The sequence below is a fragment of the Lissotriton vulgaris genome, unplaced genomic scaffold (assembly GCF_964263255.1).
Source record: "Lissotriton vulgaris unplaced genomic scaffold, aLisVul1.2 SCAFFOLD_484, whole genome shotgun sequence".
Lineage (NCBI taxonomy): Eukaryota > Metazoa > Chordata > Amphibia > Caudata > Salamandridae > Lissotriton > Lissotriton vulgaris.
The window spans coordinates 1,246,103-1,259,839 of NW_028243020.1; the positions used below are offsets into that span (position 1 = coordinate 1,246,103).

General features: G+C 43.5%; 1 protein-coding gene across 1 annotated transcript; it reads right to left on the reverse strand.

Annotated features, from left to right (window-relative positions):
- Window positions 1–10,707: 10,707 nt before the first annotated feature.
- On the reverse strand, window positions 10,708–12,360 carry LOC147668753 (uncharacterized). The gene has a single exon (XM_086948458.1). It carries the CDS (start codon window positions 12,358–12,360, stop codon window positions 10,708–10,710), a length of 1,653 nt encoding a protein of 550 aa, XP_086804584.1.
- Window positions 12,361–13,737: the final 1,377 nt, after the last annotated feature.

Consider the following 13,737-nt stretch of genomic DNA (forward strand, 5'->3'; position numbering starts at 1 on the left):
ACCAAGGGGGTGAGCAGGGGTTATCTTTGGTGTGTAACTCCCTTGCCCTGACTAGAGTGGTGGTCTCTGCCTGGCTTTGGTGCAAGCCTTAGCCAACCAGGGATCCCATTTCTAACAATACCCTACCAAGTGTCTTTTCAGACACTGAAAGCCTCAATCTTATTAAAGACAGCATTACTCCTCCACCAACTTGACTTATAGTCATAATGCTGTCCTTGTTGTTCAGAAAAAAGACTTGATAATAATTCTGTGTTCGTCAAAAGACGGCGGACGTTATCCTGACAATAAATGCGTACATTAAATAAAGGTATACTTATCTACACCAATCGTAGGCTGAGACATAATGCAATAATTACTGATATACAATAAATGTTTGAGACTCATACATTGATTCAGCACAAGTATTGTCAATTAAATTAATCTATAAGATATTTAGGGATAGTGCAAAATATATTATTTTTTAAGTCAATTGCTTCATGGAAAAATATTAAATATGAATGGCTATATATTTAACAGAGACAAATCCTGTGACATAACTGTTAGTATCATATTTTACTAAGAAAATATTAAATTAAATGTGCACAGGTTTAAAAGAATATCAGTGATAATTGACGTTTTGATTATAAAATGTTTTAGTTTGAAGATATTGTTTATGATAACCCAATAATCTTGTAAACAATATTGTTGTGTTGCATTAACTAGGGTTCTGGCCAAGCTCAATCGGCTTTGGCTTTCCCACCCACGGGTGCCTGGCCGAAGTTCAGTGCTCCATCTCTCAAACAGAATTCAAAGTTAATGTACCCTCCTCCCACACAACCCAACTGGCATACGTGCAGGTGTGGTGTCCAAGCTTTCTGGGTTACTAACAGTTCTGTAAAGGGGTCAGGGAGGCAGTGGTAATTCAAACCCAACGTTGTTCTTTAGCCTAGCACTCACATGCACTGTGCTAGGAAAAGACACTATATATGTTTAAAAGTGTTTATTTCAACCGTCTAATCCTGTTGCTTAGTACTTGATTAATAACCACACAGAATACATTTAGAACAGCACTCGCGTATGTTACTAGCAGCAAGAATAATATTAAAATTTGTAACAAGAGTGGAATGTTCCGTGGAGCTTAGCAACTGAGAGTGCTATGTGCTACACTATGAGAGTTTGGAGTAGCTAACTTGCCTATAGAGTTTCTTGGGACTTCGTACACTGCATACCTGCTCACATCGGTGAAGCTGTGACTATCAGACTTAAGTTAAGAAAGAGTGTTCCTTTGGAAGGAAAACACACAGCAGTTGCGCTTAGATCTGCTCCCCTCTGATCGACTCTCAGCATAGGAATGGATGCGGCAGCCGCCTGGCAGGAGCTCTTGTGATAAATTGGGATGAAGACCTCTCTAATTCAGTGGTCAATTCATGAGGTACATATAGTGTTAACAACTGACTTTTACTCTACATTGGGGGACTTCCCATTAATCCGAGACATAACTGCTACGAACTAGCATGATAAAAATATGTCAAGCGAGACTACATGTATATTTTTCACATTCACTGTCAGACCTTGTAAGGCAGATATCATGGAGCTGGTAGCAGACTTGTGTCGCCTTCTGTGGTGGCAAAGTTATTGTTTGGATAAATTGAAACATTCATGAGTTCTCAGAAAGATAATGACATGCTGCATATCGGCCAAACACAGACAGGATAACGTGTTGGGAGTTTACAACGGTTGTGTGTCTAGTTATCTATTTGGGAAAATAATATTGCTGTGATAACCATATAATCATGTAAACAATGTTTAGGTAATATATGTATTTGTATTTTTGTGATTGAAGATTATTCTAATGAAATATATGTGCTTTAGGATATAGGACAATGCAGTTTCCTAAACATTAATAAGCATTTTGAGACCAGATGTTCAAGCTTCGTAGTCTTAAAGACATGTAGCTACACAGATATTTGGTCGCTCAGGAAAGGCAGGATAATTCACTGGTGTTAAAAATGTTTTGTACAGCTGGAAATTGAGAACAGAATTCCAGGAGAACACTGCCAAGCCAACACAGCCAAAGGATTGCTGTCTGAAACGCAAAAGCATGGTCAATTAGACTTGATAGACCTATCAGAGAGAGATAGGCCAGGCATTTAACACAATAAAGACTACCTTACCACATCATAACATCTGATATGTCAGTAAAGGAGGTCTGCTTATCCTTATTCCACTTTAAATAGTCAAATTAATGGATGCTCCCACACAGGTTTCCCATCAATAAAGTGTGGTGTCCACAATGGTCGATCCAAGTGTGTTCATCATTCTGAAAGACTTCGATGAAGACGAAAGGTAGCTTAAGATATTTGCCAAAACAGACAGAGCCGCACCATTTAACCGAGTGGGTCAATTCGACTAATTGTGAATGGGCATTGTGATCTGTAACATTTTAATACCGACACATTATAGGTGAATCCTCAGGCCCTTCTTTCTGCAGCTCCTGCGTCTCATAATGACGGCGACACACAGATAGGATCCCAGGTAGAAGGTGGACACTATGATGTCGCTTTAAGCAGCAAGTGTATGGAGACGCAATGCTTTACATAAGTCCTTTTGCAACCTAAGAGAGCTGCACACTTCTTTTACACATCATTTGGTTCAACAGCACAGCCTTTGAGAACGTCACACTGGTTTTACACAACACCAGACACAATGTTTCAAACTTCCAACCAAGGTCTCTAAGGAAGAATCTCCACTTTCAACTGTTTTACAAATTTGGAGAAACTGTTAAAATAAGGCTCTTTAATGAAACAACAGGAATCCTTGAAGGATAAATTGGTGGAAGAGGTTATCCCAGAAGGACTAAAGCAGGCGAAGAGGAGGCCAAGAATCATAGAGACAACCTCCTGCAGCCGTATGCATGAGAAGAGATGAAAGCATGGCCGTGGTTCTCATGTACAATCCATTAGCAAATTGTATTAAACGGATTATAAAAATAAATTGGAGAATTTTGGAGGTTGGTGAGAAGAAGCTATGAATGTTCCCCTCTGTTTGAGCAGAGGTCTGAACCTCAGGAACCCTCACAACAATGACTGACATACCTGGGGCCGTTGGTGTAAGTACATCAGACCGTCCGCCCTACTTATGGTAGGCATTCTGACCTACTTGTTTCTCTTCAGGAACACTATGAAAAGACTGGTTGTCTCAAACAGAAAAAATCTATGAAAAATGACCTGCGGGACACTGCCTCTGATTGCCCGAGTGGAGCCCTTGCCTGGGAGTAGTATATTTGCAACACAACTCGCCGCACCCGCTGCGCGGGTGCCGCTTCGTCGTCTTTCACCAGCGGGATCAGCAACCTACCGGGGCTGGAGGTGCCGTGGACGTTGTGAGGCCAGCAAACATCCTGACAGGTCGGAGAGTGGCGTTGCAGGGACTCAATCACCCAGGAGTCCCTGCCTGACCGTCAACACCTGGTCAGCGCTCCCTGTCTGCCCCGCCCACAGGACGCTACATGGTTTAAAACTCCCTGCTTGTCCTCTACCTGCGGGACACTGCCTCTCATTGTCCGAGTGGAGCCCTTGCCTGGGAGTAGTATATTTGCAACGCAACTCGCCGCACCCGCTGCGCGGGTGCCGCTTCGTCGTCTTTCACCAGCGGGATCAGCAACCTACCGGGGCTGGAGGTGCCGTGGACGTTGTGAGGCCAGCAAACATCCTGACAGGTCGGAGAGCGGCGTTGCAGGGACTCAATCACCCAGGAGTCCCTACCTGACCGTCAACACCTGGTCCGCGCTCCCTGTCTGCCCCGCCCACAGGATGTCATACGCTCTATATTGTGGATCTAGGCCGCCGCTGCGCTGGAGCAGCCCAGGAGAAGCCCGAGATAAGGGCGGGACCGTCCAAGGTCGTCACAGGCCGGAGGGGGCCGGGCTGGGCCACCCCCGTAAGACTTGGAACACAGTTAGGAGGGGCCGGTGATGAATATTGTATGTTGTGGACTATAGTTCATAGTTTCCAGCGCTAAGAGTAACATATTGTTCTGTCTACATCCCTTGTCCGTTGTGACTGGTATAACTGTGTTGTAACTGCCAAGATGTTGCCTGTAGAGAAAGGGAAAAAAAGTGCAACAAGCTGCACAGGTGGGTCTATGACTAGGACCATGGACGAATTTATAATCAGGGCTGCAAATGTGTTGGAACGCGAGATAGCTTACACTGAGAAGAGATTGTCGACCGATCCCTCTTTTTATAAGCGATCCTCTCTCGGCACCATCAGGGATGTAGTCACACCCGAACAGCCACGCTCCAATACCCTTCTGGTAGAACAAAGGATGGATTCCAGCAGATCAGTGGAGGCCATAGACCTGTCTGATGATTGTTCCACAGTGGCTACTCCAACTATGAGTCCTGTACATGAGGCTAGTACTAGAAGGATGGATTCCCGTAGATCAGTGGAGGCCATAGACCTGTCTGATGATTGTTCCACAGTGGCTACTCCAACTATGAGTCCTGTACAGGAGGCTAGTACTAGAAGGATGGACTCCAGCAGATCAGTGGAGGCCATAGACCTGTCTGATGATTGTTCCACAGTGGCTACTCCAACTAGGAGTCCTGTACATGAGGCTAGTACTAGAAGGATGGATTCCAGTAGATCAGTGGAGGCCATAGACCTGTCTGATGATTGTTCCACAGTGGCTCCTCAGACTATGAGTCCTGTACAGGAGGCTAGTACTAGAAGGATGGATTCCAGTAGATCAGTGGAGGCCATAGACCTGTCTGATGATTGTTCCACAGTGGCTACTCCAACTATGAGTCCTGTACATGAGGCTAGTACTAGAAGGATGGATTCCAGCAGATCAGTGGAGGCCATAGACCTGTCTGATGATTGTTCCACAGTGGCTACTCCAACTATGAGTCCTGTACAGGAGGCTAGTACTAGAAGGATGGATTTCCGTAGATCAGTGGAGGCCATAGACCTGTCTGATGATTGTTCCACAGTGGCTACTCCAACTATGAGTCCTGTACATGAGGCTAGTACTAGAAGGATGGATTCCAGTAGATCAGTGGAGGCCATAGACCTGTCTGATGATTGTTCCACAGTGGCTCCTCAGACTATGAGTCCTGTACATGAGGCTAGTACTAGAAGGATGGATTCCAGCAGATCAGTGGAGGCCATAGACCTGTCTGATGATTGTTCCACAGTGGCTCCTCCGACTATGAGTCCTGTACATGGGGCTAGTACTAGAAGGAGAGATTCCAGTAGATCAGTGGAGGCCATAGACCTGTCTGATGATTGTTCCACAGTGGCTACTCCAACTATGAGTCCTGCACATGAGGCTAGTACTAGAAGGATGGATTCCAGCAGATCAGTGGAGGCCATAGACCTGTCTGATGATTGTTCCACAGTGGCTACTCCAACTATGAGTCCTGCACATGAGGCTAGTACTAGAAGGATGGATTCCAGTAGATCAGTGGAGGCCATAGACCTGTCTGATGATTGTTCCACAGTGGCTACTCCGACTATGAGTCCTGTACATGGGGCTAGTACTAGAAGGATGGATTCCAGTAGATCAGTGGAGGCCATAGACCTGTCTGATGATTGTTCCACAGTGGCTTCTCCGACTATGAGTCCTGTACAGGAGGCTAGTACTAGAAGGATGGATTCCAGCAGATCAGTGGAGGCCATAGACCTGTCTGATGATTGTTCCACAGTGGCTACTCCAACTATGAGTCCTGCACATGAGGCTAGTACTAGAAGGATGGATTCCAGTAGATCAGTGGAGGCCATAGACCTGTCTGATGATTGTTCCACAGTGGCTACTCCGACTATGAGTCCTGTACATGGGGCTAGTACTAGAAGGATGGATTCCAGTAGATCAGTGGAGGCCATAGACCTGTCTGATGATTGTTCCACAGTGGCTACTCCGACTATGAGTCCTGTACAGGAGGCTAGTACTAGAAGGATGGATTCCAGCAGATCAGTGGAGGCCATAGACCTGTCTGATGATTGTTCCACAGTGGCTACTCCGACTATGAGTCCTGTACATGGGGCTAGTACTAGAAGGATGGATTCCAGTAGATCAGTGGAGGCCATAGACCTGTCTGATGATTGTTCCACAGTGGCTCCTCCAACTATGAGTACTGTACATGAGGCTAGTACTAGAAAAATCTACACCGCCCCCAGCAAGCGTGCAAAAAGGAAGCGGGGAGTACAAAGGGGCAGGTGTCCGAAAGTAATTAAAACCTCCAACTCTAGTAGGGCGGCTGCTACATCTGTCCAGCCCGCTACAGCTGGCATGCTTCACTCTAGCGAGGTTCGAAAGACTCAGCCCCCCGAAATGGCCCAGCATCTGCCGCCAATGGCACAGCTCCCTGAAAACTTATTTGGCCAGATTGAGCACTTGATGAAGTCATTAATGCTCCCCCTGTTTGAAAGAATCAAACTAGTCCTCAAAAATTTGGGGAAATTAGAAAATATTGTGGAGGCTAACTCCGTTGCTATACAAAAAAGTTTGGACTGTTGGATAGCCCCAATCATTCAGCTCAGGGAGGGCCAGTGAAACTTCCAGGTGAAACCCCTGCATTTAGTTCAAATCCTAAGCCCCCTATTCCTCCCCTGCCCACCCCCCAATTTGTTAACCGGGGTAATGCTGAGTCCAGCAAGTTAAACCTCCCAACTGCCAACAGAGGTGAAGTTCTGGGGGGAAAATACAAGAAGGTAGCGGAAAGATCCATAGTGGTGGAAGAGGACCCCGCTAAAGAGAGGGAGATGGGGGACGAAGAAACACCCTAGTATTGATCTCCCCCCCGAATCAGCTTATTATACTGTGGTTCTGACAGGGATACCCGAGATTCCACATGATAAGATGGAAAGCCACAGAGAGCTGAAGAATAAAGTTATTTTCTGGCTTAGTAACTTTAGACCTCTTCCTCCCCATGTTAATGGTGAAATACTGTTTGTAAGGAGGGTGAGCTGGCTGGGTAGTGGACGTAAGGATCAGGCAGGGGACTGCATAATTGTCAATGTTAAAGACCCCAGAGCTGTGCGGTTTATCTGTGATGGAAGGGAACACTGTAGGGAGGGTACGATTAAAAAGCTCCACCTGAGTTATTTCTATCCTCGATCTACCACAGGGATACCTCTGCTCCCACGGAATTGGCCCGAATTTCCTTCCTCCAAACAGAACAACTATTTGAGACAAAGGGAAGCAGGTGGCGCTGAGCACGATTGTCTAAGACCTGATCTTAAGTTCCAGCTTGGTAATCAAAAATTGACCTGGCTCTACTTAGAGACCAGCAATCCTGATCCCCGGGAGCTCCCAACTACCTGGATAACACGGGAGATTCAATCCCCTCCACCTGAAGTTTATTTACCCCCCTGCTGAACTAGGGGTTGGGTCTAAAAAGCGGCAATTATCCTGCGGCTACGGCGCCGTTTCCCATGGCTGTAACAAGTGCCCACAATTAATTCGGGCCATTATTACTTTTCCCAGGCAAATGTATTGATTTGGTCCTGATGATGATCCGAGAATTAATGAGCAATGGGATCGAAACGTCGACACTTGTAAATAGCACCACAGTTTTCCATTGTGCCTAACTTTTGTGGTTTCTATTTCTGGTTAAACTCGCTGCATAATATAATACATGCAGGGGCTACAGCTCAAAGTTTTTGCCTGTATTTTTGTTTATTTATTTTGTTTGATCAATCTTTATTGTTCTACACACTTCTTTCCCTATATAGGGTACACGCTTGTGCCCTATCATAGAAACCGTTGTTTCAGAAATTGTTGACTATATTCTTAACTATTGTTGAATAAAACTCCACGTCCGGTTGGACAGTGGATTCATATAGTAACCTATTGTGGCCTATATTGTATTTTCGTTTTTCATTCTTCAGTCTGCTAAGGACCATTGTTCCTCTTAATAGAATTGTTGCCCGTGGTCCCTAGCCAATTATCGGGTCCCCTTGTCTTTTCTAAATAAAGAAGCACTCCCAACTAGCCGGTGTCCTGCTTAAGGAACACAGTTTATCAATTACCAAACCTATTGTTCCTGTTGTCAAGATGTACACCACTAAAATCATTCCCGCCATTTTGTACGGGGCAGAGATATGGGGCGCGTGTAATTTGTTCCAGTTAGCACAGGCCCAGAATAAATTCCTGAGATCGATTGTAGGCCTCCCCAAATCAACCCCTCGGATCCCCCTTTTGCTAGACTTGGGTTTCCAGCCAATTGAGGATATTGCCCGGTTTAGGATGTTGGCGTTTTGGAGGAGGCTATGGATCACTCCTGAACTTTGCTTATTTGCCAGGGGTTTGATCGAAGTTAGGGGGTTCGACAAGGCAAACAAAATTGTATGGCTAAGCAGTATCAAATCCCTGCTTAGCAGGATGGGGATGAGAGATTTATGGGACTGCCCTGAAACTGCGTCATTTCCAACCAAATCTGCCTTTAAAGCTGCATATTGGAACCTCATTAAAACTGAGAGGTTCTCGTCTCTGACTGGTTCATCTTTAACCAAAGCTTTTTGTGATTTTAAAGATGAATCTTCGATGGAAAGCTATTGGGATCTAATAACTAAACCTAGATATTGCAAGCTTTACCACCAGTTCCGAGTCGAGACTCTTCCTACAAGGAAATTTACCAGTAAATGGTCCCCCGGAGCAAGTGCTGCGTGCCCGTTTTGTCCCGAGCATACTGAAGACATTAACCACCTTCTTTATGTCTGCCCAACCTACCAGCTCCCCCGAAGTACGTGGCTCAAAACCTATATGTTGATCCTTGGGTACCTGTCTCGCAATGGCCGCTAAAAGGCTATTAAAAACAGGTTGTAATGAGACTACTGTTATTGGGGTATCTTAATTCTTGAGTTGGGCTTGGGCTATTCGGGAAAAAAGAGTGGGTTCCTTGAGCTAAATGCATTATTGTATTAATTGGCTTGACTGAGTATTTTTATAGGCGTTGCCTTTCTAGTTCTTATATAAAAAATCTTGTGATTATATCAGATTTAATCCATTCTTACTGTGGTTTTAAAGTATCTTTGCTATTTATATTTTTAATCGTTTTTTAACTGACAGTCTTAAGATGAGTTTTGACTCTTGTACACTATTGTATCTAATTTTCTGTCTTTTATGATGAATAATCGAAATAAAGACTTTTTGAATTGAATTGACCTAGACTCCCTTGTAGAAAGCTCTCAGTGTATCAAGTACATGATTTTTTGGTTTTACAAAAAGAAAACTCTCACTTTAGGAGTAAAACCAAAAAGTTTGTTGTGCAACCGTGTGAAAAATGGCAGCCACTCACCAAACTTTAGGTGCTTTTAGAGGAGCTCCTGTTGCTCCTATGAAGACACAGGGATAGCCAGGTTGGTGGAGATCGCTAAATATGGTGCATGGTACGCCAACGGGGTAGTGGAGGTTGTTACGCCTGTTCCTCTGGCAGACCGTGGACCCCTGTCAAACTATAAATGAGCGGGACATTCTTCAAATGTAACTCAAAATTGAAAAATCACTAAAGAAAGGCGGGTTGGATTTAGGGCACTCTATCAAAAATGCAAGAAAGCGTTACACCAGCCAAACCAACGGCCCACCCACCATCCTTGTTTAGAGTTGGACAGATTGTCAGCCTTTCATCGGAAATCCCATTGAGTCTGTCGATGGAAAACTTCTTCCGATGAAGAAAGGGCTCGAAGAAAACCCATCAGACATTATTAGATAAAGCAGTGTTATATAACAACCTTAAAAAAAAGACAATTTTGTATTTGCCAAATTCATGTTTAAATCCCTGTGGTATTTTTATGGATTATTAACAAGAGGACTGCCAAGATACAGACATATTTTAGCTTTCCTAAATAAATCAGGTATTGATTGGGTAAAAAAGACTGAATTAACCCCTTCGATGCTCATGACGAGCTCAGCTCGTCATGAGGTACACCTCTTGTACGCTCGTGACGAGCTGAGCTTGTCATGAATAATGGGGAAAATCAAATGTCAGCACAGGAGGGGAATTACTGCAGCAATGATGGTGTTAAGTTCCCAAAACAGCTGTGAATCCCAGATTTCAGTATTACAGGTAGCACTTCTCTCTTCATTAACAAAGAAGGAGACGAATTACCATCTCAAGCAAAGAACCGCTTCTCACTCTGAGAGAAGGCACACTGGTGAGAATAGTCCCCTCTGATACCACCTGCGACAGACTCCCTGCTGAAAGCAGTCATGCTATCAAGATTTGACCCCTCTATTACCAAATAAACTAGGCTTCTTGCTGACATCACAAATTATCTTTATAGTTTAGGGAATAAAATCACATCTAAGATCGCCTTATATACACTCAGCAGTCAAATACAATGAATTCAAATAAATTTGTTGTTTTATTACGTCTAAAAACATAAATGTCTTATTAACATGTTAAATTTAGTCATCATTGTGTACATTTCATAGCATCATGATTGTTCTTGCTGTATCATAATTTAGTTCATGTTAATGTTAAAGTAAATCCTGGTACACACCTCTGTAGTGTGGTTTTTAAAGGCTCTTGGATGTCCATACATGGGTGGTGTTTGGATATGTATCATTAATACAGATCTATAAATTATTGGGTTTCAAATGTATTATGCGACTAATGGAAGTATAAACCCCTTGTTCCTAAATATAAATTCTCCAGTTTAGAACTTGTTGCTGTTAACGTGAAACTAAAGCGAGTTTGACCCTGGAGCAAACCCCTGTAGTGTGTTATGTATAAGGATGGGTGTGCTGAAGAGCAGTCTTGTTTGATGTTCCTCCCTGGCTGGGGGGTGAGGGTTTTTCCCCCGTGTGTGTTTGCTGGTGGCTCTGGAGGGTTGCGGAATGACTAAAATTACTTCCACATTTATTGCACTGGAATGGTTTTTCCCCTGTGTGTGTTCGCTGATGTGATTGGAGATGTGATAACAGACTGAAGCTCTTCACACATTCACTGCACTGGAATGGTTTTTCCGCTGTGTGTGTTCGCTGATGTGATTGGAGAGTTGATAACTGACTAAAGCTCTTTACACATTCATTGCACTGGAATGGCTTTTCCCCAGTGTGTGTTCGCTGATGACTCCTTAGATTTGAGGAATGACTAAAACTACTTCCACATTCACTGCACTGGAATGGCTTTTCCCCAGTGTGTGTTCGCTGATGTGATTGGAGATGTGATAACAGACTGAATCTCTTTATACATTCACTGCACTGGAATGGCTTTTCCCCAGTGTGTGTTCGCTGATGTGATTGGAGATGTGATAACAGTCTGAATCTCTTTATACATTCACTGCACTGGAATGGCTTTTCCCCAGTGTGTGTTCGCTGATGTGATTTGAGGTGTGATAACCGAATGAATCTCTTTATACATTCACTGCACTGGAATGGCTTTTCTCCTGTGTGTGTTCGCTGATGACTCCTGAGTGTTGAGGAATCACTAAAACTACTTCCACATTCACTGCACTTGAATTGTTTTTCCTCCATGTGTGTTTGCTGATGACTCCTTAGATTTGAGGAATTACTAAAACTACTTCCACATTCACTGCACTGGAATGGCTTTTCCCCAGTGTGTGTTCGCTGATGTGATTGGAGATGTGATAACAGACTGAATCTCTTTATACATTCACTGCACTGGAATGGCTTTTCTCCTGTGTGTGTTCGCTGATGACTCCTGAGAGTTGAGGAATGACTAAAACTACTTCCACATTCACTGCACTGGAATGGCTTTTCCCCAGTGTGTGTTCGCTGATGTGATTGGAGATGTGATAACAGACTGAATCTCTTTATACATTCACTGCACTGGAATGGCTTTTCCCCAGTGTGTGTTCGCTGATGTGATTGGAGATGTGATAACAGTCTGAATCTCTTTATACAGTCACTGCACTGGAATGGCTTTTCCCCAGTGTGTGTTCGCTGATGTGATTTGAGGTGTGATAACCGACTGAATCTCTTTATACATTCACTGCACTGGAATGGCTTTTCTCCTGTGTGTGTTCGCTGATGACTCCTGAGTGTTGAAGAATCACTAAAACTACTTCCACATTCACTGCACTTGAATGGTTTTTCCCCTGTGTGTGTTCGTTTATGTACTTGGAGGTCTAATAACTGACTGAAGTTCTTCACACATTCATTGCAATGGTATGATTTTTCCCCTGTGTGTGTTCGCTGATTATCTTTTAGGAGTGCTAATGGACTAAAGTTCTTCACACATTCATTGCAATTGCATGTTACTTCTCCTGTGTGTGTCTGCTGATGGTTCTTTAGTAGCGATGACAAACTAAAGCTCTTGCTGCATGTGTATGATTTTTCTTTCTTGGTTCGTGTCTCTGGGTCGGGTTTATAATTGTCTGTATCCCATGACTGCGTTTCCTGAGGAGCTAACATGGTTGATAAAGCACTTGTGTTATTCTAACATTCCCGGTGTGAGTGTGGTATTTTGGGATGGTTGATTTCCGATTTCACAATAAAATACAAGACTTGCCAGCTACATATATGATTTTCTTGGCAAGTAAAGCTTCTTTGTAGGTTGTTATGTCTTTAGATTGCAAAATAGTTTTGTGTGTTTACGGGTAAAGATTAGTCTTCCTTCTGGTCGATGCAAATTAGCACAGTCTGTTGTAGATCAAAGACCCTCTCTTTCTATTACCCTTCAGTTGTCTGGCTCCACTCCCTTGTGCTTTTCTCGTGCTCATGTGGTTTGGCCAGAAAGAGTTTATAATACTCTTAGCACGCTGAATGGTGGTCTGCCATCATTACAGGAAGCAGAGCAATGCTGTATCCACCTCATACCAAACACATGATCAAAGCTGGTGGTGCAGGCCTGTTTATACAGGAGGTGGTTTGTCAGTGTTGTTGCCTTAATTTTCTAGAGGTCATTTCTTAGTCCTGTTGCGTGGAGGTGCACAGCTCAGACTCTTGCATCCACTGATATGCTCTTGACTGCTTCTTCCAGGATCCACCAGGTTATGTTCAGGGTCCTCAGTCTCGGACTGTGCAGATCTTTTCCTGAATATTGGAGCCCATTTTTTTTACCACTTTTTTCAGAATTGCACGATTACTGTCATTATTCACGATCCTTTGGGCATTCAAGGCTGGTTTCCTATTGGATGTAAAGAGATTTAAAATCACTAAATGGAAATGTAAGAGAATGTGAATACACAATATTTAACTAGTTGTATACGATATCTCTTCTGTACCATTTATGAAAGTTACCAAGAGATATTTCACCATACACAGATATTTAACTAAATCTTTCATTGAACATGTCACTCTTACTTACTACAGAAAAGTAGGTGATTTTCCAGTGTTCACAGAGTAACTTAGTACAGAAAGAGCACACATGGAGTGCCCACTCGCTAGAGGTACAGCTTTAGGAAGATGCAACATGGGCAAGATTTTATTTAAACAAGAAGGGATTGTGGAAAAAGAGATGGATCAGGATGTGCTGCTGTCACTTCAGTCTCAGGAAGTGTATAACAACGGTAACCCTTTCTTGAACCATATCACAAACAAAACTCTTCAGGAAGTATATAATAAAGGTAACGCTCCAGGAAGTATATAACAAATGCAGCTCCATTCACACTCTTCTTGACAGTACTTTCCAGTTTAGACTGGAGCAGCTGAAGTTCCAACTCCTGTATTTTCTTTTCTGTTTGTTAAGTGATCTTTGCCACATTCCTAGGGATTGTTCAAGCATTTGTGAGAAGATTGCAGCATTGATTATAGAGATTCCATCACAACCTGTAATATACCTGCGATATC

Coding starts and splice junctions, on each gene's coding strand:
- LOC147668753 (XM_086948458.1), bottom strand. CDS start 12,360: ATGTTAGCTCCTCAGGAAACGCAGTCATGGGATACAGACAATTATAAA.